The following is a 26,972-nucleotide window of genomic DNA, read 5'->3' as shown; positions in this document are numbered from 1 at the left end:
GGAGTCTCCAATTGCCAGGATCCAGTTTGCAGGTCAACCAGCGGTCACTTCCTCCTGATGACCTCTTCCAACAGCCTCCATCTTTTAAAAGGTTGTTGGTGGGATTCTGTACGGCCTTTTGTTAGAGCATCTCCCCGTCCAGCATTGTGGTCCAGATAATAGTCATTCAAAGGTGTTCCCTGTTTCGAGACAACCCCACGAAGTAAGAATACCCATTTGCCTGCCCATACCTTTTATTTCTTTGTCAAATTGTGCTCACATGGTGGGGGTCACATATTCAGGAAGTCTGTATGAAGAAGAAATCTCCTTAACTTGGGATATTAAAAAGCATCTTAATGTAGAGTTCTGTCACATTTTCTCCTTTTTCTCCTGTAATTTTCTCCACAATTATTCATAAACTGACATACTGTTGACTTTAATCATTCTGCCACGTCATCATAAGACTCACTTTAAACCATAGTAATATAGAATAATTTGCTGAATTTTTCACTATTTTTAAAAGAAATAAATATAAATTTATAAATTCGTATAGCAACTATAAGCATGGTTATAGGAAAGGTTTATATTTTTCTATTGACTGATGTCATGGAGGTAAATTATCATCTTTGAAATTATTAACTACTGCTCAGTTACCCTGTAATGGTTGTGCTGATGCACAGGGATGCCAGCTATGTTGTTAAGAGTCTGGTAGCTTATAGCGGTTTTCCACAATTCTTCCTTTACTAGGTGCCCTTGTCATGGCTCACCCCTGCTGTTAATATTGGACTCGTCCATTTGACTTGTCTAATCAACAGAATGTGGGCTGATCAGGATGGGTGTATAGACTTTAAAGATGCTTTGGCTCAGCCTTTTGTGCTTCTGCCGTGCACCATGAAAAGAACATACCTAAGAACCTGCTGGCCAAAATGAGACATCAGAAACAGAAGGGGAGAATAACCTTTTTAACCGCATGAGTTATTTCAAAAAGCACCCCTTCTAAGAAAGCAACTGGAAGTTTTCCACCAGGTGAAAGAGTAGAAAACTAGAAATTCAATATAGGAGAGAAGTGAAAAGAATCTCTGTAGTGATGGTGGTGGAGGAGATTACAGTATCTCTTGTGCACCAGGCACAGAGGGCAACCAGCCCAGAGTGGATCATATTTTAAAATTGTGGCCAAAGACGATGCAGACCTTTTCCTCCACAGGAAACACTCAGGTATACCGAAAGTAAATTGAATTAAAAATCTGACTGGTGAAATCCGTAGTAATGGTATATGACTGACACTGAATTATGAGGTATTAAAGAAATATTTTCAAATCTTGAATGTCTACTCTGAGGCAATATAGTCTGCTATTTATATAGAATATCTCCCCAAGAATACAGAAGCTGAAAAATGAGGTTGTCTCTAAAGAGCATCATTGTGTAGCTTGGGGAAAGGGGAAAGAATAAGACTTTTGTTTCTTTTGAATTTAGCACTGTGTGTGTGTTATAAAAATGAACTGGGTAAATATATCCCCCAAATTCCAGTTACACCTTTGTTTTATTTCCACATTATAAAATTTGGCCTTCTTTAGTTTTGAAGCTAACAGAATTCCAGGAGTTAAATTTGAAAGAGTAGCCTCCTCTGACTCTGGGAGAAAAAATACCTTACAAAGATGGACCAATAATATTTCCCCTGTCCCCAACAGCTACAAAAAATCAGATAATAAAAAGCTCCTAGTAAATGTTCTCACTAATAAAATAGACTTTAATACTTCAGATTTTTTGTTGTCTTTTTGAAATAAACATTAACCTCTCAAGAGTCTGTAATTATGTTTGGTGGTCTTAATCATACATACATTTAATTTAAATTGTCATGTTTTATGAAATGTACACATGTGTAAAATTTTTGTTAAAATAAAGGATCTGGTTTATTCTGGTGTTTCTTTCATTATATATACATGCATGAAAAGTTAATGAAATGCATGGGTCTGCTAGATTTCTTATTTAAATAAAACATTCAAGAGTCTGTGACCAATTTAAAGTAACATTAGTGATTATGTCAGAAACTACCCATGACCCATTTTAGCAATTAAGAGCAGACGTACACTGTTGGCTAATGGGAAATGTTTCCTTGCTCCTAAGAGAGAGAACAGAAAATGATCTCTCCTATTTTTACCTCTGGATGTTGTCATGGCTGTGTAGAATGTCCCCAAACCTGTCAGCCGTCATGGTAGCAGCCAACACTGGGGAATACAAAGTGGAAAACGAAAGAGAATCTGAGTCTCTGAATATTTCATTTTCCTAATGAATCAAAAATCTCTGGAGCTGGTTCTCCCTTTTAAAGCCTGTTATATGACTCAACATACTTTCTCATTTCTTCAGCCAGGTTGGTATTTTAATTTCTGATTAGTATATCCTAACTGTAACAAACAACTAAAGGACATGGTTCATACTGGGAGCTGGAGATGCAGAGACAAAGCTGATTCCATCACAGCCATCAACCAGCTGTCTGGTGGGGGATGAACACACACACAGAATGGCCTAGGTTTAAATGCTGTCCTACAAATTGTACAGATACTTTGTGAAACTAGACAAACCTAATGCATCCAATGATGTATGAGCAAGGAGAGATACTGCAAAAATATTCAAATAGCCAATAAACAATAAGAAAATTGGAAATGTGAACCACAATCGTCACAATCAGATGCCACTATATACCTACCAGAGTAGCAGAAAATATATATATATCTTAAACTGACGATGCCAAGTATTGTCAAGGATACAAACACACACTGCTGGTGGGAGTGCCAGTTGGTTTATCTGTTTGGAAATCTATTTAGGAGAACTAAACTTACTAAAGCTGAACACAGGCATACTCATAACCAAACCGAAGCAATTTCACTTCCAGTATATAGAGAAAGAAATGTGTACATGTATGCTCTGAAAGACATGGAGAAGTTTGGTCATAACAGTCCTATAAGGAGCTCTGACTTCCCAACACAGCATACCCAAGAACATATAATGAAGGATTTTCAATGAGAGGCAGTGTTGGAATGATGCTTTTATGTGGATCTCGGCTATGAAGGTTCTTTAGAGGAACTGTGCTGGGCACTCAGAGAAATTGTTGTGTCCTAAGTAGAAATTTGAAAACAAGCAAATCAACAGATGAAACTAGAAGAGCGATTAAGGGTTTCCAATTCAAAACAAAACAAGCCAATACAGTCCCGCAATTTTAAAGAACAGGTAATCACAATACAAAACATACAAAAATACATTTTAAAAGACAATTAGCAGTCTCACTCATGAGATGTAAAAATTCTAAATAAAATAGTAGCAAATGAAATCAAGCAGTGCATATAAAAGAGACACGCGCGCGCACACATACACACATCAGTGGCTAACCTGGGTATATCCAGGGATGGGAAGAAGTCAAAAGGTCTGTCAGTATAAATTATCACATTAACATATTAAATACTACACCACTGCAGAAAGGGATAATGAAATGGCATTTGATAAAACTCAGGAGCCATGCCTACTTAGGTACAAAAGGATTTTTACTCACAAATTAAGAGAAAACGTTAGAAGGCAACTAACTGAGAGCATGATGCTGTCATCCTGTCAGCTAACAATCAGACTTGGTGACTGAAATTTCCAACTTTACAAACTCTCTTTTAGTTATGGCAGCATTTCCCAATGCAGTTTCACATCCCTAAGATGTTAATAAGTCGTGAGAATTGGTATTTCCATAGTACAGTTTGAGATATACCAATTTAAACAAAGTTGAACAATTTTCTTCACTTGTCTTTTGATAAACTGATAAGGTGCTTTTGGTCATTCCCTAAGGGGGATTTAGAAGATGCTGCTTCATAAGCTTCTTTAACCAGAGAATTCCCCTTGTTTTTCAAGTATTTTTAAGTACTGGTGATCTTTGAGACAATTTCAGAAATGCTTGGTGGGACGAGGCACAATCTCCACATCTCCTAGTTAACATGCAACTATGGCACCCAGGAGGAGTAAAATACTGACTGGTAATGCTTTACTCTATTAAAACACTCAGAAGTATTCTCCTTTGTGTTACATTGGATGATTAAAATTGCAATTATGTGGAATAATGCTGTCAACCACTAGCCAGTAAACGACTGTACAGTGATATCGCGGATGGCCTACCTGCACAAAATGGACATAGAGGTAGGGTGCAGATTAAAACAATGACCAAGATGAACCACAGACATTTCTCAATGCAGTTTTGATGTAACTGATATTTGGAAATAAGTAATTTTTAAAGGGTTGAATTCTGTGAGTATATAAACACACTTCTATTTCATCATAACTAATATGCTTTGATGCTAGCACCAAATCATGACAGCCACCCAGATGAAAGTGAATGTGAGAAGCCACCAACTTTGAGATGCCTTCTGATTTCTAAATATTAAAATTCATCTTAGAATTAAGTCGCTGTGTGTGATTTCCTGCTCTAAGAGTCATACAGGTCTAAGAAACTATCAGAAGGAATTACAGTTGTGCTGATTCCATTTTTTGTCAGTTAGCTTATATTTCCATTTAAACCAGAAACTTTTGGGTCTGGATATCCCATATATTTTCTATTGCACAATCTTACATCTTACATGTGGATTCTGCTTGCTGATATTTTATTTTTTTTTTATTTTTTATTTTTTTCGGTACGCGGGGCTCTCACTGCTGTGGCCTCTCCCGTTGCGGAGCATAGGCTCCGGACGCGCAGGCTCAGCGGCCACGGCTCACGGGCCCAGGCGCTCCGCAGCATGTGGGATCCTCCCGGACCGGGGCACGAACCCATATCCCTTGCATCGATAGGCGGACTCTCAACCACCGCGCCACCAGGGAAGCCCTGCTTGCTGATATTTTAATTAGAATTTTTACATTTACCTAAATTCAGTTAATCTAGCTTTTGCTTTTTAGAGGGTATCTCCATTTAGTTTTGTTACTGGATTTATGTTGTCCAGGTAAGATGAGTTAGTAAAATTTTTAGCTATTTTCATCTTGAAATTTTTACCTAAGGAGATGACAATTTCCAAGTGTTTTTTTTCTAAAAGGGAGATCCTGGACCAATTTTTTCAGCCTTTTCCTTTGTTTATTCGTCCAAATAGGTTTAAATATATTGTACTGCCTTAAATTAAAAAAAAACTCCATATCTATAATTATATCTCCTTTCTTATTCATGATTTTACAATGTTGCCAATTTTCTTGATTTTTCCTTGTTCAGATTTATCAAAGTCTAGTTGAGGTTAGTGGATTTTTCACAGAGGAATAATGATCAAGGACTACTGCTTTAATTCCTAATCATTAATCTCAAATTTTAGCTATATTGATTGCTTCTGTATTTTGGTTTAGGATTTGTTATTTTTCTAGCTTCTTAGTTCAGTGTGACAGGAACCATGTAGATACTGGGGGAAACAAGGTATAGTTCTGGCCCTCCATCTGGGCCAGATGCATCTTGGTTCCTCCAAGACATATTAACAATGGTATTACTTTTCCACTGAGTAGAGCTTCAGGGACATCCTGCAAGCTCCAATATACAATCATTTCATTATCATTGTTTTCTGCAAAAACTCTAATTGTTTCAATTTTCTCTTTGATTCAGAACTTATACATACATATGATTATACATTCCCAAAAGTAGCTGACCAAGGTTCACTAATCCTACTAGTTGTATAATGGATCTTTATAATGGAGAACTCTAGCAGTCACCATCTTTTTTTAAAAAATTATTTTTTATTTTATTTTATTTTTGGCTGTGTTGGGTCTTCGTTGCTGCATGCGGGCTTTCTTTAGTTGCAGGGAACAAGGGCTACTCTTCGTTGCAGTGTGCAGGCTTCTCATTGCGATGGCTTCTCTTGTTGCGAAGCATGGGCTCTAGGCACATGGACTTCAGTAGTTGCAGCGCATGGACTCAGTAGTTGTGGCTTGCGGGCTCTAGAGCGCAGGCTCAGTAGTTGTGGCGCATGGGCTTAGTTGCTCTGTGGCATGTGGGATCTTCCTGGACCAGGGATCGAACCCATGTCCCCTGCATTGGCAGACAGATTCTTAACCACTGCGCCACTGGGGAAGTCCAGCAATCACCATCTTAATGATCAAACGTAGCATTGATGATAGTGAGGAAAATGGATATTAATTGCTTATGATGTCTTTCAATAAAATTACATGTCACCTCCTATGAACTGTTCTGGTGGAAAATGTTTAATCCTGTAACTCTAACTTGATTTTATGAGAGATATGAAGGATAGAGGTACAAATTAAATTTCACTATGAGAGAACAAACAAAATCTAGAATGTATGGCATTCTATAAAATAGCTTTCCTGAAATCTTCAAAAAGTCTGTTCAAGACTAAAATCTAGAGACATGACAACCAAATGCCATGCGTGAATATATATTCAGAAAGCAAAAATGGCCAAATGTTTAGAATTCTTGATTCCATGTAGAGAGTAGATGGATGTTCATTATACTGTCCTTTACATTTTTCTGAATGTCTAAAAAATGATCATAATAAACTTTTGGTAAAGAATTCCAAAATGGACAGTTTTCTTTTTGTTCTCTTTAATTTCTAATTTACCTCGAAAAGTGAGTGGAGAATTTTAATTACTACTTGTCTGTTGGGATTCATTACAGCAAACTGCTTCACATTTCTCTCTGATTCTTCTCCAGGTATAATCCCAACATCTTAACACTTACTAAATCCAAAATGTTTCTTTTTAGTCTTAATTTTTGATGCAGCTTAAGGGATAAATTATGAGTAAAAATTCTCTCAAATTCTTTACATTTTACTAGGTCTTTTATCCAGAATGCACTATCTGAAATTCAAATGGATGAGTGGTTATGGGTACTTTTCTTAATTAATTATACGAAATGGGCATTCCTCTCCTAAGACTTCGCCAGTAATAATATTTATGATGATGATAATAAGAATAGTATGTATTGAGCACAGGCTACATACTAGATACTCTTCCAAGGATTTGACCCATACTACATCCATCCAATCTCTACAACAGCACTATTACAGAGCTACCATCACGAGCATTTTAAACATGATGCCCAGAGGGGATAAGCAGTTTGCCCAACATCCCACAAGTAATAAGGAGGTAGAATGGTGATAAAAATAAGCATGGTTGGGCTTCCCTGGTGGCGCAGTGGTTGAGAGTCCGCCTGCCGATGCAGGGGACACGGGTTCATGCCCCGGTCCAGGAAGATCCCACATGCCGCGGAGCGGCTAGGTCCGTGAACCATGGCCGCTGAGCCTGCGCATCCGGAGCCTGTGCTCTGCGACGGGGTGGGGGTGGGGGCGCGACAGTGAGAGGCCCGTGTACTGAAAAATTAAAAAAAGTATGGCTTCTGCCATAGATACGGTGTTTCCTACATGTGTGATATTAACAGGGTTATTCTCTAGGAAGAGTTTGCTGAAGTTTAACAAAGACTGAATAGTGTTGGAAAGCTTCTATACATTCACTAAATCAACATATCTGGTATAAATTCTCTATACTCTTATGCGCAGAAGGAAATTGTGATTCCCACATTAGCCAAATCTTCCTATGGAATGAATATTCTGCTACTTTAACCAGGGAGGTAACAAGGGAGGGATTTCTTGTTCTAATTAAGTCACATTGCGACTTGTCTCATGTTTTAAAAAGTGTGAAGGCTGTCTCTCAAATTATCTAGGAAAGGACAAACTTTTTGTTTTTAATTTCCAATCATTCATCGACTGATACTTTTGTAAAATATAATGATGTTATGGCAATATCAAATTGCTATAAAAGTTTCCAGACACTTACTCTCACTTTCTGCATTTATCTCATGATTGACAGGTAACAATTCTGTGGACTGGCAAAAAGTCTCTGGCCAATAGTTTGAGTAGCACTTGTCTAAAAGACTTCCTACAATTTTAATTCAAAGGATTTCTCATTTGGATGAATTCCCTGATGTATTCTAAGATGTTTACCATGTCTACAAGTCTTCCCACATTCCTTAAATTCACAGGATTTCACAGCAGTATGAATTCTCTGATATGCAGGGCAAGAACCAAATTAAATTTAGATCCTTCCCTTAAAGAGTAATGAGCATAATTTTCCAACGTTTATGAGACATTGCACCATGAATTAAAGATCTTTACACATTCCCTACATTTAAATGGCTTCACATCAGTATAGATGTTCAATAAGATCATACAGAAGTCTAAAGGACTTTTCATATTCCTCATGTTCAAAATATTTCTCACTAGTATGAATTTTCTGGTATCAAGTGAATTGTCCATACACAGGTAAGGCTTTTGCACATTCCCTACATTAATAAGGTTTCTCAAGAGTAAGACTTCTCCTCATGTTAAGTAAGTTGTCTGTACACACACAAAAATATGTTCTTTCACATCTCTTCAATCATAAAGTTTCACCAGTATCAACTGTCTTATTTGAGTAAGCTGTCCATATAAAGACTTCCCCACATTCTTTATATTTGTAGGGTTTATCATTATTATTAGTTCTTTCATGTTGAACATAGCTTGAGCCACGAGTAAATGTCTTTCCAAATTCCTTACATTGATAAGGTTTCTTGCCAGTATGAAATCTCTGATGAACATGAAGTTGATAGCCACTACCAAAGGCCTTCCCACAGTTTTTACATTCATAGGATTTCTCACCAGTATGAACCCGCTCATGTTTAACAAGGCTTGAACCCCAACTAAAGGCCTTCCCACATTCCTTACATTTAAAAGGTTTCTCACCAGTATGGATTTTCTGATGTTGAGTAAGGTGATAGCCACGACTAAAGGCCTTTCCACATTCTTTACATTCATAGGGTTTCTCACCAGTATGGATTCTCTCATGTTGAACCAGACTTGAGCCACAATTAAAAGTCTTCCCACATTCCTTACATTCATAGGGTTTCTTGCCAGTATGAAATATCTGATGTCGAGTAAGTTGATAGCCACTACCAAAGGCCTTTCCACATTCTTTACATTCATAGGATTTCTCACCAGTATGGATTCTCTCATGTTTAACAAGGCTTGAACCCCAACTAAAGGCCCTCCCACAATCTTTACATTCAAAGGGTTTCTCACCAGTATGGATTTTCTGATGTTGAGTAAGGTGATAGCCTCGACTAAAGGCCTTTCCACATTCTTTACATTCATAGGGTTTCTCACCAGTATGGATTCTCTCATGTTGAACCAGACTTGAGCCACAATTAAAAGACTTCCCACATTCCTTACATTCATAGGGTTTCTTGCCAGTATGAAATATCTGATGTCGAGTAAGTTGATAGCCCCAACAAAAAGCCTTTCCACATATTTTACATACATAAGGTTTCTTACCAGTGTGGATTTTATGATGCTGAGTAAGTTGATAGCCACGACTGAAGGCCTTCCCACATTCTTTACATTTATAAGGTTTCTCACCTGTATGAATTATCTCATGTTTAGCAAGGCTTGAGCCCCAAAAAAAGGCCTTTCCACATTCTTTACATTCATAAGATTTCACACCAATATGAATTTTCTGATGTTGAGTAAGGTGATAGCCACGACTGAAGGCCTTCCCACATTCTTTACATTCATAGGGCTTCTCGCCAGTATGAATTCTCTCATGTTTAACAAGGCTTGATCCCCAACTAAAGGTCTTCCCACATTCCTTACATTCATAAGGTTTCTCACCAGTATGAAATCTCTGATGCACAGTGAGTTGATAGGCACTTAAAAAGTCTTTCCCACATTCTTTACATTCAAAATGTTTTTCAGCCATATGAATTCTCTCATGTTGAACAAGTTTTGAGCCATGACTACAAGCCTTCCCACATTCCTTACAAACGTAGGGTTTCTCTTGATTATGAATTTTTTGATGTGCAGTAAGAGATTTATGTTTTCTGTAAGTGGGCACTTTTTCATAGCTGATTATCATTTGATTGAAGTATCCCTCTTGATGTCCCTGGAGGCCCTCAAATCTTCTCTTACACTTCCAATTATTTTTGAAAAGGAATGCCTCAAAGCCAAGGGTTTTACTTCTTTCCTTTATCTCCTGTTGGGGAAAATTTATTTCAAAAATGTCCTTTTTTGCAAATGTATTTTTGGTCTCATATGTTGACTCCAACTCTGAAAGAAAACAAGAAAACCACACATTTTATTGCCTTTACCAGAAAAAAGCCCTTTATAGTAGAAATAAAGACAAATTGAAAAGAATACCCATAAGTGAACTCAATCAGGAGACTTACTGAATTCCTAAGCACAAGCCTCTCCCCTGTCCAACAACAAACTCAGCTTTGATTTTTCAGTTCTTGTGATATTAATGTTCTGATATGACAGTTTTCTGGAGGATTCCACAAAGATCACTTTAACAAGTCCCTCATCTTCCTGTGTAAATGATCTCTTAAACCAAAATGTGCCCTTCCACTAGTCAAGTCACTGGGCAAAGGATATTAGGATCTGAGTTCAGGGCTGCTCAGGTGACTGGAATTTGTGGTTCAAGATTTATCAGAGAAAGAAGTCATGCAAAGAAGTTCCGGGAATCTATACAGGGATTCTCCCTTGGATCTGTAACCGAATGTCGTTATGCATCCACAAGATGCCTCTCCACAATGTGACTGGGGTACTCTCAGAGATTCTAGAGGTTGTACACTGGAGTGCCAACCCAACCTGAATGGAAAGACCTCAGTGAACACCCTCAAGCATTTATCTGATGCCTCTCAAAGGCCATATACTGAAAGTAAGAACCACACCCTGGAGAAGTAGTTCTCAAATTTTTTGGTCTCAGTATCTCTTATACTCTTAAATATTGGTAAATCCCTTGCTTGCACATGCATAAGTATATTTGAAATACAAAATATACAAATCTAGTATTTTTGCCTATTGGTGATTGTATAATATTTTGGTTGAGCTATTAAATGGTGGATGAGTACTGTGGATGTGATTGTGGGAAGTAATTTTAATCATGAATTAAACTGCACTAACTATTGCTTTTTTATTTAACAATGTCTTATTGCTTTGTATACATTTACATTTGGGTGTAAAGACTGTGTGTATATCCAAAAGGAAGCCACAGTATTTAAATTGACCAACCTAATATTACAACTACTTTGAGATGACCAAACGTCAACTAAAAGGAGTACAGTTTTGTACAACTTAGCATCAACAAATAGGTCAACAAATTTGAATTGGGGGCTTCCCTGGTGGCGCAGTGGTTGAGAGTCCGCCTGCCGATGCAGGGGACACGGGTTCGTGCCCCGGTCTGGGAGGATCCCACATGCCGCGGAGCGGCTGGGCCCGTGAGCCATGGTCACTAAGCCTGCGCGTCCAGAGCCTGTGCTCCGCAACGGGATAGGCCACAACAGTGAGAGGCCCGCATACAGGAAAAAAAAAAAAAATTGAATTGGGCTTGTATTATAATTACCTGGACTTGAATGTTAAGTGTTATGCTTAACAGTGTTAGTAAATGAATACAGGTTTAACTTCTTTTTAGATGTTTAAGAAAAAAGCACTGAGAACCCAAAAGAGGTTTTGTTTATGTGGGTTATATCTTTTGATATTTACCACATTAGAAATTAAAATAGAAATTTAAAGATTTATTAATTATTTTAAAGTGACAATAAATCATTAAATGTTAACAAATAATATTAAATAATTAAATTTTCCCAAACAAAAAAATTAATGAATTATTGTTTTAATCTTCTGCAAATCTCTTTAATATCTGGTATAACAGACGACAACTGGATTCTCACATCTGCTTTTGCATTCAATCTGTAACAATGCTATTTTGGTTGAAGGATATGAAGAAAATCCAGCCTCTCACAGATGTGTAATTGTAAAATGGCAGAATAGTCTATGAACCTGTTCAGGTAATTTTGGGTGTTATTCTTTGATACTACAGTAAAAATTGAGACGTGGTGGTTTCTTAAAGATTAGTTCCAATGTGGAATATGCAACCATACCGGTGAACTTTTCATACTACATTACATTAAAATCCATTGCACTTTGGATGATTTTTTATCCATGCATAATTTTGTACTATGTACTGGTTATCTGAAAAACAGTGGTTCACTGAGTTATGTAGATCTTTGAAATGTTGACATATTTCATTACATGATATCAAAAAATCACGTTAATAATATCACCTCACCAGAAATTTTTTTATTTATTGGGAAGCTGTAAATCTCAAAATAATAGATATAAGCTTCATACAATTCTAATTTTTACTTAAAATTTTGAATTTTATCATTGGCAACAAATACTTTCAGTTGTTCTTAAAGTGACAGGCTCATTTACAAGAAAATGTTTTCCAAATACCCAAGCCTAAAGAACCATAGTTTGTCTCATTCTTCCAAGGGAAAAAAAAACAAAACCAAAACCAAAACTGTGTTCCATGAAAAAAGCAGCTAGTTTAACTCACAATTCAAACATCGGCACAGGTGGTTTCCCTCAAGGCAACCACTGCACCTTAGTATACAGCAAAAGAGCTTAATGGAGACTTCCCATTTCATCATACAGAATATTCTAAAAATGTATCCTCAAGGATCAAGATTTAATAAAATGAAGCCCCAGAGCAGGGTACTAAAGGTCAACCAGCATGAGGAGGGTTTCAGTATAAAAGGGTTGTCCTATGTCAGGAGTCAGAATGCAAGCAGAGTAAGGACAAGTGTCTGTGTGTGAGTGACCTGGTATGGGTTGTCACAGCCCAAGTGGGATGAGACAGGCAATCACATGATCAAGGTGGTGGTGGTGGTGTTGATAATAGAAGACTGGTTACACATAGAGAGTTTGATCAGATAAGTACAGTTGTCCCTTGGGATCCTTGGGGGATTGGTTCCAGAACCCACCTCAGAACCCATACCTGAGGATGCTAAGTCCCATAATCGGCCCTCCTTTTCCACAGATGCAGAACACATAGAAATGAAGGGTCAACTGTATATTTATTGAAAAATAATCTGCATATAAGTGGACCTGCATAGTTCAAACCCATGTAGTTCAAGGGCTGACAATAAATACATTAAGGATAACAGAACCCAGGTTTTTCACTGTCAGAAAAAGGAGTTAGAAATATGGAAAGTGAATAAGCTGAAATGAAACCTGTAGTGTTGAAATGGAATTGGAGATATCTGTATGAACTCATGGTTTCAATCTATAGATGTAAATGTGTGTGCATGTATACGTATGTATGCATATAAACATATTCCCTACTCTGTCCACTGAGAGGGCCTAGGGACAGCCATCCCCCAGCAGCAATGAGCAAATCTAGTACCCAGATTCTGGCTTCTAAATAGCATTCTCAACTAAAAGGAACCAGGACACCTTGAAGAAATGGCTGACTTTAGGGCTGGAGCAGGGAAAGTGCAAGATGAGCCTGGAACATGGTGTGGGGAAGAAAATAAGGAGGTGCTCTAAGTGTGATGGAGACATGCCAAAGGACACAGAAACCACTGCTGAGAGAATTCCCACTGGTCAAATCCAGGACCAGCTTCAAAATAAAAAATGGGAAGAACAGATTACAACCCACTGACTAGAAATCCAACATATGAGTAAGTTTAAAGTTTGAAGAGGAATACAATACTTAATAGTCTCAAAGTTCCTCTTCACAAAAGGCTCATTAACTTCACAGGGAGGAGGCCCGTGGACACTACCATAATCACCTGCTCAAAGTAAGCATCATCAATAATGACAAATCATTTGCTCCACCTGACAGAATGCAAGGAGAACACACCATCAGTTCTGTGATACTCCTGCCAAAGATGCATAATCCAAATCTAATCATGAGGAAAGAGCAGACAAACCCAAACTGAAGAACACTGTACAAAATAACAGGGCTGGAATCTTCAGAAGTAACAAGAAATGGGTATTTTGATAGGGAATGCATTAAATCTGTAGATTGCTTTGGGTAGTATGGTCATGTTAACGATATTAATTCTTGTAATCCAAGAGCATGGGATATCTTTCCATTTCTTTGAATCATTTTTAATTTCCTTTATCAATGTTTTATAGTTTTCAGCATATAGGTCTTTCACCTCCTTGGTTAAGTTTATTCCTAGGTACTTTATTTTGGACATGAGTTTAAATGGAATTTTTTTTTTTTTTTTTTTTTACTTTCTGGTATTTCACTGTTAGTATAAAGAAATGCAACATTTTCTGTATACTAATCTTGCATCCTGCTACCTTGCTGAATTTATTTTTTAGTTCTGATAGTTTTTGTGTGAAGTCTTTATGGTTCTTTATATGGAGTATCGTGTCATTTGCAAATAGTGACAATTTTACCCATTCCCTTCCAATTGGATACCTTTTATTTCTTTTTCTTGTCTGAATTCTGTGGCTAGGACTTCCAATACTTTGTTGAATAGAAGTGGTGGGAGTGGGCATCCTTGTCTGGTTCCTGAAGTTAGTGAGAAGGCTTTCAGCTTTTCACCACTGAATACTATTGATATGTTGGCTGTGGGTCTGTTGTAAATGGCTTTTATTATGTTGAGATATGTTCCCTCTATACCCACTTTAGTGAGAGTTTTTATCAAGAACGGATGTTGAATTTTATCAAATGCTTTTTCTGTGTCTATTGAGATGATCATGTGGTTTTTCTCTTTTCTTTTGTTAATGTGGTGTATGTATCACAGTGATTGATTTGCATATGTTGAACCAGCCTTGTGACCCTGGAACGAATCCAACTGACCATGGAGTATGATCCTTTTTATGTATTGTTGGATTCAGTTTGCTAATATTTTGTTGAGAATTTTTGCATCTATATTCATCAATGATATTGGCCTGTAATCTTTTTTTGTAGTGTCTTTGTCCGGTTTTGGTATCAAGGTGATGATGGCTTTATAGAATGAATTTGGAAGCATTCCCTCTTCAATCTTTTGGAGTAGTTTGAGAAGGATAGGTAGAAGTTCTTCTTTGTATGTTTGGTATAATCCCCCAGAGAAGCCATCCAGTCCTGGACTTTTTGTTTGTGTGGAGTTTTTTTAAATTACAGATCCTATTTCATTTCTAGTGATCAGTCTCTTCAAGTTATCTCCTTCTTCTTGATTCAGTTTTGGCAGGCTGTATGTTTCTAGAAATTTGTCCATTTCTTCTAGGTTGTCCAATTTGTTGGCATATAACTGTTCATAGTATTCTCTTATGATTTTTTGTATTTTCATGGTATTGGTTGTTGTTTCTCCTCTTTCATTTCTTATTTCGTTTATTTGGGTTGTATCTCTTTTCTTCTTGGTGAGCCTGGCTAGAGGTTTGTTGATTTTGTTTATCTTTTCAAAAAACCAGCTCCTGGTTTTATTGACCTTTTCTATTGTTGTTTTGATCTCTTTTTTATTTATTTCCTCTCTGATCTTTATTGTGTCCTTCCTCCTGCTGACTTTGGGTTTTGTTTGTTCTTTTTCTAATTCTTTTAGGTGGTGGGTTAGGTTGTTTATTTGAAATTTTTCTTATATCTTGAGGAAGGCCTGTATCACTGTGAACTTCTTAGAACTGCTTTGGTGCATCCCATTCATTTGTAAGTTATGTTTTCATCGTTGTTTGTCTCAGTTTTCACAGAACTAGAACAAATAAACCTAAAATTTATACAGAACCACAAAAGACCCAGAATTGAAAAGGTAATCCTGAGAGGAAAAACAGCTGGAGGCATAACTCTTCCAGACTTAAGACAATATTACAAAGCTACAATAATCAAAACAGCATGGTATTAGCACAAAAACAGACATATTGATCAATGCAACAGAATAGAGAGCCCAGAAATAAACCCATACATCTACGGTCAATTAATCTATGACAAAGTAGACAAGACATACAATAAAAAAAGACAGTCTCTTCAACAGTGGTGTTGGGAAAGCTGAACAGCTACATGTAAATCAATGAAATCAGAACACTCCCTCACACCATATACAAAATGATTTAAAGACGTAAATATTAAGACATGACACCATAAAACTCCTAGAAGAGAAACAGGCAAAACATTCCTGGACATAAATCGTAGAAATATTTTCTTAGACCAGTCTCCCAAGGCAAGAGAAATAAAAGCAAAAATAAACAAATGGGACCTAATCAAACTTAAAAGCTTTTGCATAACAAAAGAAATCATCAACAAAATGAAAAGACAACATACAGAGTGGGAGAAAGTATTTGCAAATGATGCGACCGGGTTAATTTCCAAACTATACAAACAGCTCAAACAAACCAGTATTAAAAAAACAAACAACCCAATCAAAAAATAGGCAGAAGACCTAAATAGACATTTTTCCAAAGAAGACATACAGATGGCCAAGAGGCACATGAAAGGATGCTCAACATCAGTAAGTACTAGAGAAATGCAAATCAAAACTGCAATGAGGTATCACCTCACACCGGTCAGAATGGCCACCATCAAAAAGTCTACAAATAATAAATGCTGGAGAGGGTGTGGAGAAAAGGGAACCCTCATACAGTGTTGGTAGGAATATAAATTGGTGCACTCACTATGGAAAACAGTATGGAGGTTTCTTAAAAAACTAAAAATAGAGCTACCATATGATCCAGTAATCCCATTCCTGGGCATATATTCCAAAAAGATGAAAACTCCAATTCAGAAAGACACATGCACCCCGATGTTTATAGTGGCACTATTTACAATAGCCAAGGCATGGAAACAACCCAAGTGCCCATCAATAGACAATTCGTTTTAAAAGATGTGGTGTATATACACAATGGAATATTACTCAGCCATAAAAAAGAAAGAAATATTGCCATTTGCAGCAACATGGATGGACCTAGAGAATATCATACTAAGTGAAGTAAGTCAGAGAAAGACAAATATTATATGATATCACTTATATGTGGAATCTAAGAAATAGTACAAATGCATCTATATACAAAACAGAAGCAGACTCACAGACATTGAAAACTTATGGTTACCAAAGGGGAAAGTGGGGGGGGGGGGGATAAATTAGGAATATAGGATTAACAGATACAAACTACTATACACAGAATAAACAACAAGGATTCACTGTACAGCATAAGGAACTATATTCAATACCTTGTAATAACCTATAATGGAATATAATCTAAAAATATATATATTCTTAAGACAAAACCCCCAAAAGTGTATACTGTCTAGCCCTTGCCTATCTCCGTGACCCAAATTCTTAGCACACGCTCCTTTACTAACTCTACCCTGGCCTTCTTAGAGTTCCTCCAGTAAAGTTCCTTACCAACCTTAGGGCCTTTGCCATTCACTGTGATTGATATATTCCGCCCCCAGGTATTCATATAACTTGATCCCAGGCTTCATGTCTCTATTCAAGAAAGCTTTCCCTGACCATCTTATCTGAATTGGCCCTTTCAATTTTCATCATTTTCTATTCTCTTACGCTGTTTGCCTCTCCTGAACAACATGTTTCATTACATGATACTATTTATCTACTTGTTTACTTATTTTATGTTTCTCCTCAACTACATAAAGTGCATGAGAATAAGCAACTTATCAATCTTGTTCCTGATTGTATTAATAGTGCCCAGTACAATGCCTGGCTAGGAGTAGGCACTCCAAATGTTTGAAGAATTTATGAATGAATATGTATATTCATTCACATACACACACAAATGCAAAAGAGCTGGAAAGCACCTGCAACCAACATGTAAGTAAAATGGTTCCATTGGGAACAAAAAAGAACACTTTCCTCACTGAAATGGGAGGGAATTATAAGAAGAAAAACAAGGAGCCTGGGAAATGAGATGAAGATGAAGTTCCTTTTGTAGCTCAAACTGAGATCTCTATCTCCTCCCAGGCCTTGGTCCTTCATAAGGAGTTTCCAAATACCATCCCAGCTGTTCCCCCTTCTCCTCCTCTGTGACCTGTGAGGTTGTTCCTGCACTGATGGTTCCCTCCTGCCTTTGCCTTCCTGTAATGCGACTTCTTGTACCCCACCCACCCCTCAACTACCCAGGGCTCTTCTCCTTGCTCCAATAATGTCATCATATCTGGCTTAGAAATGGAGTGTGTGCTTGCAAGAAAAGAAATGCCAAATGGTGTAAGGGTTTTGTTGTGTGTTTTTTTTTAATTTTAAGGGCAAAACATTTGGTTAAATTTGCAATAAAGTAAAGGTAAAAATAATATTGATGAAGACTTCAGAGAAGAGAAGGATGGTGGGAATGAAGAACATGAGATCATATAAGTAGGAAAATGATCTTGGTTTAGACTCATTCAGGTTCTATCTCTTTAGAGCAAACAGAACACAATGGTTAAGAACACAGATTCTGGAGCCAGACTTCCTAGGTTCAGTTGTTGCCACTGCATCCCCACCAGCTGTGTGACCTTGGGAGGGCACTTAAACTGTATGTGCCTCAGTAATCTCATCTATAAAAAGGGTTAAAAATAGTACCTACCTCATGGGGATCCTGTAAAAGTTAAATAACTTCATGTATTTGCTCTGCTTAGAACAGGGCCTGGTTTATAGTAAGCACAATGTTAACTATTATCATTATTATTGTTACTGTTGTTATTTTGCTTAAGTGGAAACAAGTTTTGTGAGACATTTCTAGGATTTAACTTAGTGTAGGATTTAACTTTGTAAAGTGCAAAGTTCACAGATTGTAACTTTCAACTTCAAATATGTTGGAAGTAAAGGAATGTATTCACTTAGTATGAATTTCTGTTCATTCAATCCACTGCTACATAAATTGGAGAGGCTCTTTTGAAAGCCAGAGTATGTCAGGATCCTGTTTCTAGCTGTACTCCCCATACATGGGTCAGAATATAACAAAGAGCAGCGATTCTTTAGTATGCATAAAAATCACCTGGGGATCTTGTGTAAATGTAGATTCTGTTCTGCAGCTCTGGGGTAGGACTCGACGAGCTGCATTTCTAACAAGCCCCGGGGACTTCCCTGCTGGTGCAGTGGTTAAGAATCCACCTGCCGAATAAAGATGCAGACTTAGAGAACAGACTTGAGGACATGGGGCCAGGGTGGGAGTAGGGGGCTGGGGGCTGGGATGAAGTGAGAGAGTAGCACTGACATATACACACTTCTAAATGTAAAATGGATGGCTAGTGGGAAGCTGCTGCACAGCACAGGGAGATCAGCTCCATGCTTTGTGACGACCTAGAGGGGTGGGACAGGGAGGATGGGAGGGAGGTTCAAGAGGGAGGGGATATGTATACTTATAGCTGATTCACTTTGCTGTACAACAGAAACTAACGCAACATTGTAAGGCAATCATAGTCCAATAAAGATATGAAAAAAAAAAGAATCCGCCTGCCAGTGCAGGGGCACGGGTTCGATCTCTGGTCCAGGAAGATCCCACAGGCTGCGGAGCAACTAAGCCCGTGTGCCACAACTACTGAGCCTGTGCTCTAGAGCCCACAAGCCACAACTACCGAGCCCGCATGCCACAACTACTGAAGCCTATGCGCCTAGAGCCCGTGCTCCACAACAAGAGAAGCCACTGCAAGGAGAAGCCCAAGCACCACAATGAAGAGTAGCCCCCTCTTGACGCAACTAGAGAAAGCCCGCACGCAGCAACGAAGACCTAATGCAGTCAAAAATAAATAAATAAATAAATAATTTTTTTTTAAAAAGTTACTCTAACAAGCCCCGGAAGAAGCTGATGATAGATATTTGTGTAATACTTAACAATAAAAAAATTTAAACCCCACATAAAGCAAATCATGGCTTCTAACCACTAAGAGAACAATCCACATTCTTCCCCAAAACCAACAATGCTGACTGTCACCTGGATCCTGCCTGTCTCCCTGACTCACTTCTTGGTACCCTCTCCTTCACTAACGCTGCTCTGGCCTTTCTATTGTTCCTAATACAAAAGAACCATACTTTTGGGACTTCCCTGGTGACTCAGTGGCTAAGAATCCGCCTGCCAATGCAGGGGACACGGGTTCAATCCCTGGTCCAGGAAGACCCCACATGCCGCAGAGCGACTAAGCCTGCAAGCCACAACTACTGAGCCCACGTGCCACAACTACTGAAGTCCACATGCCTAGGGCCCCTGCTCCACAACAAGAGAAGCCACCGCAATAAGAAGCCCCTGCACCTCAATGAAGAGTAACCCTCCCTGGCCGCAGGCAGCTAGAGAAAGCCCACGTGCAGCAATGAAGACCCAACGTGGCCAAAAGATAAGTAAATAGAAAATAAATTTATTTTTAAAAAAAGAACCACACTTTGAGTAGCAAGGACACAGATCATCTATAGAAATGGTGAAGCTAAACACAGTATGAAATCTGATTTCTTTGACAGTGGTTATGAAATAAACACCCCATAATGCAAATTCAGCTCTTTGGTCATTAAAGAAGAGAGGCCATTACAGAAAGGGCCAGAGGAAGGTTGAAGCTCACTGAGGGATGGGACGATCGAGGTGCTCAATGAACCCATTTCTAAGCCAACAAATACCAAGACATTCCTTTGAGAACACGGAGGAGAAATTCACCTGGTTTCTTCAAAGACAGCCCTGTAATTCCTAGTGCAGAAAGCTGATGTTCCAGAAAGGAGATTCTAAACTATTTCAGGCAGATGAACTTACCCAGTGAGACTAAGTTGCTATAGTTCTCCAACATCACATCCACGTACAAGTCTCTCTGAGCAGGGTCCAGGAATTCCCACTCCTCCTGAGAGAAGTCAATGGCCACATCCCTGAATGTCACCAAGCCCTAAAACCAAAAACCCACACATTACTTGTGAAATTAAAGAAATTTAGAAACTATTTCCAAGAGGAAAAAAGAAGAGTATGAAGCATAAACTATAAGAAGAGGAAAATGTAACGATCCAGTCAGCTGGAAGCCTGTGAGACGTATGGGTAGGGAAAAGTAAAGAAATTAGTATGACTAAAGCAGAGTGTCTACATGTTCTAGAAGAAACCTATTACAGCAGAACTTCCTGGATACTGTGAGGTAACTCAGCTATCCAGACCTGTCTGATAATGCATAAAATAATGTTTCTCTTCTATTAAATAAAAATAGTATTGGGGGAAGGGGATGGGGGCGTTTATGGGTGTGTATACATACATACAACCTGCTAAGTGCCTGCTTCATAAATTCTTATTTATTTATTTATGGCTGCGTTGGGTCTTCGTTGTTGTGCGGGCTTTCTCTAGTTGCGGCGAGCGGGGGCTACTCTTCGTTGTGGTGCACGGGCTCTAGGCGCGCGGGCTTCAGCAGCTGTGGCTCGTGGACTCTAGAGTGCAGGCTCAGTAGTTGTGGCGCACGGGCTTAGTTGCTCCGCGGCATGTGGGATCTTCCTGGACCAGGGCTCGAACCCATGTCCCCTGCATTGGCAGGTGGATTCTTAACCAGTGCGTCACCAGGGAAGTCTCATAAATTCTTTATAAATGTGAACTGCTACACCATCTTTTCCCTTTAAGAAATACCAAAAACACATAAAAACTTTTTTTCCAAATGTCCTACAAAATCTCTTATTTTAGGAAAATGATTTCAATTAAGGATTATCATTAAGCCTCAAGTGAACCATGCTGTGAGATTATATCATCAGCATTTTTTCTTATTATGATGAATCGAATATGTAAAATGTTTTTATTACCTGCAATTCAGTTCATCATGTGGATATATGAGATTAATGACTATTATACATTCAGGTTGAACAAAACTTCCAAGATTTTCTTAATTCTAGGAGTCTATTATCAGCCAGTACTTAAGAATCTGGATCATCTTTTTACATGGTAACATCAACCACCTGTTGCTTAACACATTCCTTGTTCCCGAGTTGGAGGATATTGATAGAGTATATCAGACACAACACAGGTGTCACATCCTGGTCAATAACTAAACAGACTTTGACACTGGTGTTTACTGATAAGGGAGTCCCTGGAAAGAACCACTCACTCCCCGCTCTAATCCTAAAAGCTTGCAAAGCATGTGATCTCATACAAACTGAGGCTATGACGAAGAAATCCCATATTCCATCTTGTCTTTCTGGAAAACTCAGGTCTGTGAAGAAGTTCCACGTTTTCCTGTGTGGTCCAAAGGGACCCTCATCACTAACTCATCACACCGCAGACCTGTCCTGGGAATGAGAAATTCTGATGAGGGAAATGGGGCAGCCCTGGCCGAACAAAGATGGAAGTGATAACAAAAGGCAAGACCCAAGACAGCCTGCCATGGATACGTCCCAGTCAAACACCAAAGCTCTTCCAGATAATACACAGACTACTGAAACTGTTCTCGTGGGTGGCCATCCAGCTGGCTAAGGGCAGAGTATCCTGACCGACTTCTTTGCTAGCTGTATCTTAGCCTGAAAAAGAAAAACAATTGGGGGAACTTCAGCCATTTTTTTCTAGATAGGACATGAACTAATCAGCATCTTAGCTTGAAAAAGAGAAACTGTTGCTTTCCAAATGTCTGCAGTCTTTCATTCTCTCCTCTTTCCTTCTTCTATGAAATCCTCTTTGTGCCTTTGGAAGATGATCTCAATCTACTGTTGGTTTTCCTTGTATACAAATAAAAGCGAGCTGATTGTTCTCTATATTTCTTTACATTATTCTGTGACAGACACTCAAATATTTCCCTTAAAGGACTCCATTCCTTCACTGCTCTTGATGGAAGACTGAACCGCAGGAGATGTTGAGTAATGTGCTCAATGAATATGATGGCACTGATTGGAAAAGGCACAGAGGGAGGACGCTGGGCTCTTTGGCATCATCCTCTAATGGAACAGAAGGAACCGAGAAGCAGGTTCAGGCATGGGGTTCTGTTAAGTAGAAAGCTTTAGGGTTAATTCAGGAAAAGAGTCACATGACCTAAAAATCACAACACTTCAAGGAGAGAGAAATACCAACTTACGTCAGTCATGGTTCTAGAATTGCAGGAACTAATTAATGCTCCATAGGGTTCCTCTACTGGTGAAGCACAGAGTCCAGAAAAGCCAGACCTGCAGAAGGAAAAAGAAGCTTTAGATCAGGTGTGCTTAAGTGATCCTGTCCTGCCTTAAGCAACTGAATAAAAATACATCAAAATATTAGAGATGATTAACTCTACAGGATATAATTTTAAATTCCTTCTCTATACATTCCCTGGATTGCTGAATTTTTTGCAACACACCCGCATTAACTCCATAATCGGAAAAATAAAGATATTTCCAAACGTAGAAAACTGAGTGACAGGGAATTCAGTCATTAGGAAAACTGAACAAACAGGCCCAACACTGAAAATCGGTGGGTCTGAAACAAATGACACCCACCAGCTCTTCAACATCTTGTAGCTGTAGCTCATCACTACAGTGAGACACTTTCACTGTCAAGATTCTCCTGTGAATGAACACAAATTATGTAAGGCCCCTTCAAAGTCACAGCAAGGAAATATATGCATATAAACAGAACAATATTTGGTACAGAGTAGATACTTAACAAGTGTGGCTACACCTCTCTAATTCTTCACTGAATGGTCAATTTAAAACATTTAGATACAATCCTTGAAAAATGTCTTTCAAAACTCTCTCTTATTGGATGGGATCCATATATAACTCATAATATTCTTAAGTACTTTTGTTCATAACTATAACTACTGCTTGATATTTTATCATTTACATTTTCCCTTCTTTTGATTCTTTATAAACATAATGTTTATTAGGTGCATATTATTCCATCAAACGGTATACTGCATTTACTTAACTGTTTCCATGTCATTGGATTCTAAATTTGTAAAAGCTCCTTCCAAGCTATTATAATTTTATTCCAGACAAATGGAACTAGATCTTTTTGGGGTCACGCATACTCGGTAATCTCATGAAATTAGGGACACTCTGCTCACTTAGAAAATTAATTTACAAGTATTTACAAAAATTCTGTCTCTATTTCAAGGGATCTGTGATCACCTGGATGCTTATAAATGGAATAAGAAGACCTCAGGTTAAGATTTCCTGTTCTAGACCATTTGAGCCCCTGGTAACTTTTTCAAACTTGCAAGCACCCACCACAATCATTTTATTTCTCTTCATATTTTGATCTATAAAAAGTTGATGTGGAATGATCCAGAATCACCACATAACAGCAAATCTTAATATTTACTAAGCCTGTATCATGGGGCAGGCCCTGTTCTATGGAGCTTTACACATATGAACTCGACTTACATCATTATAACTCCATTAGGTAGGTATTACTTTGTTCCAATTTTGTAGACATGGCACAGAGAGCCTGAGTCGTTTATTTACACTCACACAGCAAGTAACAGGTAGAGCTGGATCCAGATGCTCTAGATCCAGAGGCTTACTCTTAACCACAGCACAGTACTACCTCTCAGAACCCGCACAGAATTGGACCTGAAATAACTCATGTTTGGCAATGCTACAGATTTCTACCTAAAAATTATCTGAAAGTCTCTGCCCTTGTGGGTACAAACTGCAAACCACTACTGTAATAGGGAAGAACCTTTATGTTCTATTACAAGTTAATCACTAAAGATATGTTGCCTATAAGCTTAAATTATACATAATCGCCCATCTCTGGGAACCCTGCCTAAACCCCACAGGTAATGAGCATTAAGCTAAAATACCTTTGTTTAGCTCACAGGAAACATCCTGACCAGATTCACCTACGAATGCCTACAGGGAGGAAAAAATGAACACATCCCCTCCAGAGGCTGACAGGAACCAGGAAATGTTTGACTTCACTCCCTCCCCTTTCAGTATAAAAGAAGCCTGAATTCTAATTCAGGCCAGATGCTTCTTTGGGACATGAGCCCACCGTCTTCTCAGTCTGCTGGCTTTCTGAATAAAGTCGCTATTTCTTGCCCCAACAACTCGTCTCTCGATTTATCGGCCTGTCCTGGGGCAAGTAGTTTGAGCTTGGACTTGGCAACACCATGCTCAAACCTCAATCACATTCCCACTCCTGAAATCCTCACAACATTGTAATTTACTACCTGAAATAACCAATCCCCTCCTACCTTGCCTTGCTTTGAAAACCATGACTGTGGAACAGATAAAACATAATTTGTATTCGATACCACCTAAATGCTAATCTCCTCAAGTAATCATAGTCTAAAATAAAGCCCTAACAGACCACCTCCAGCCCACCTTCTGGAGGTGGTGTGCTTCTATACCATCAGAATGCTTAGGGACTTCCCTGGCAGTCCAGTGTTAAGACTCCGCCCTTCCACTGCACGGGGGAGGGGCAGGTTCCAACCCTGGTCGGCAAACTAGGATCCCGCGTGCCACGCGGTAGGGCCAAAAAAAAAAAAAAAATTGCTTAGAAAGGGAAAATGTACTGGAGGATTTGAACAATTTGCCATATGAACGGATGGCTACTGACTGAGGAAAAGGACAATAGGGGGCCTCTGGGAAGAGGGAGGTACCAGCATGATGGGTCATTCACCAGAAGAAAGACCCAAGATAGACACTACTAGTCAAGTGTCTTGAAAAATAGTCAAGATATTTCTGGTCAAGGAAAGCAAATAGCGTCATGATCTAAAAACAAAAGTAACTATGAATAAAAAAGAAACACAAATTCACCTGAACCTTAATTTCTAAATATGCAACAATTCTGTCCTTCTCAGGGTCCTTCTCAGAAACCCAGCAGCAACTAGGGTTGGGGGGGGGGGTGGGCGTTAGGGACAGCAGGAGCGGGTGGGGAGAAATCACGAGACACCAGTATTTCTTGGAACACAGACAAACCTAACTAAAACCAAAACAAAATAAAACACTCCCCAGGGCCACATCTGCCTTCATCCACACATACACAAACGGAATTCAAAGGGAAACTGGAATTGAGTTGACAGCAGTTCTTGGGGACAGAGGTCTGTTGGTAGTGGAGCTGAAACAGGTAGCCGGTCCCCCAAGGAGGTGATTTTTCTAGGAATCCTACCTGTGGGACCTCCCCAATCATGTCTTTCCAGGAGCCTGTCACGAGGACACGTCCAGATGTCAAATTTTCATCCCAAGACTAGATCTGTACTTTCTTACTGGAAACGTACATTCTAGGGCTTAGTCCTGGAATTCTTTTCCTTCGGTCACTTAACTCTGGCAGCCCCTAAGAGAGTCTAGAAGGAACCTAGAGCATCCCGCCCAAGCAAACCACACCTACAAACAAGGTCACGCACTTCATGACCCCGTCACACATTCCCAATAGCACACACCGTTAGGGAGACACACCCCGGCCCTGTCACGCCGTCTGTCACACACCATCCTTCTCAGCCTCTCGTTCGCACACAGGCTTGAGGCTCCGGACACGACTCGCCCTGTCCGCTGCCCGGGCCTTCTCACCTCGAGTACCTCCCAGTGTCACCCCCACACGCACTGCTGGTTCCGACAAGGCTCTGGCGAAGTCCGCTGAGCCCTCCCACCCTCACCCGGCGCTGATCACTTCCTCGGACGCGACCAACTCACCGCGCAGAGTCCAAAAATCTCGAAGACACCGTAAAGGGACCCAGAAACGGAGGTTAGTTTGGGCCCAGAGGCTCATGGGAAATAAGAGCAGGAACATCCTCTGAGGCTCGGAGCCCGACGCTTCCAGGCGCTCTCCGCAGGCAATCTCGCCCTGCCCCGAGAGGTCCTGTGCCCTGAGACTTCTGGGAAATGTAGTCCGCGGCAGACGAATCCCCAGAAGCTGGGAACCTGGACCTTCAGAATGCTCCCAGCATGCAACTCGGCTCCGCCTATCAGAGACGCCTTTTCCAAAGCGCACCCGAATCTCTGGTCTTAGGTGGAAGGAATAGTTCGAGTCTTGGTCGAGCCTAGTGGCTCAGTAGTCTTTAGCATGGCTCTGGGCGAATTAAGAGGTTCCCAGCGAAGGCTGAGGAACGCATTCTGGAGTCCAGAGCGGGGGCGGGGGGGGGGGGGTGGGGAGAGGGAGGGGGAGCGTGACCAGGGACTTAGGCCTCAGTGAGCGGGGGCATCCTGGGTAAAGTCCGTGAGAATGACCCTGAGCGGGGTCACGAGCTTACCTGGGCACGAGAGACTGGAGCAGGGTCTGGCAGTTGAAAAGATGAATGTGCCTTGCTTTGGGTGCGCTTGTGGGTCCAATTCGGTGTCTGGAACCCTGTGTAGACTTGTTTATTTTCATGGGATAGTCTCTGCAAATGTGAATCTTTGTTTCCTT

General features: G+C 39.5%; 1 protein-coding gene across 1 annotated transcript; it reads right to left on the bottom strand.

Moving 5' to 3' along the window:
- Positions 1 to 7,072: 7,072 nt before the first annotated feature.
- Positions 7,073 to 26,506, bottom strand: ZNF283 (zinc finger protein 283). Its single transcript, XM_079906317.1, has 5 exons — positions 26,261 to 26,506; positions 23,120 to 23,186; positions 22,723 to 22,810; positions 20,451 to 20,577; positions 7,073 to 10,067 (listed from the first exon to the last, which is right to left on the bottom strand). The coding sequence occupies exons 2-5, from the start codon at positions 23,149 to 23,151 to the stop codon at positions 8,365 to 8,367; spliced, it is 1,950 nt and encodes a 649-aa protein (XP_079762443.1). The 5' UTR covers positions 23,152 to 23,186; positions 26,261 to 26,506; the 3' UTR covers positions 7,073 to 8,364.
- Between the last annotated feature and the right edge of the window lie 466 nt (positions 26,507 to 26,972).

The sequence above is a fragment of the Stenella coeruleoalba genome, assembly GCF_951394435.1.
Source record: "Stenella coeruleoalba genome assembly, chromosome: 20".
NCBI classification, from domain to species: Eukaryota; Metazoa; Chordata; class Mammalia; order Artiodactyla; family Delphinidae; genus Stenella; species Stenella coeruleoalba.
This window is presented reverse-complemented; position numbering and strand designations above follow the sequence as displayed.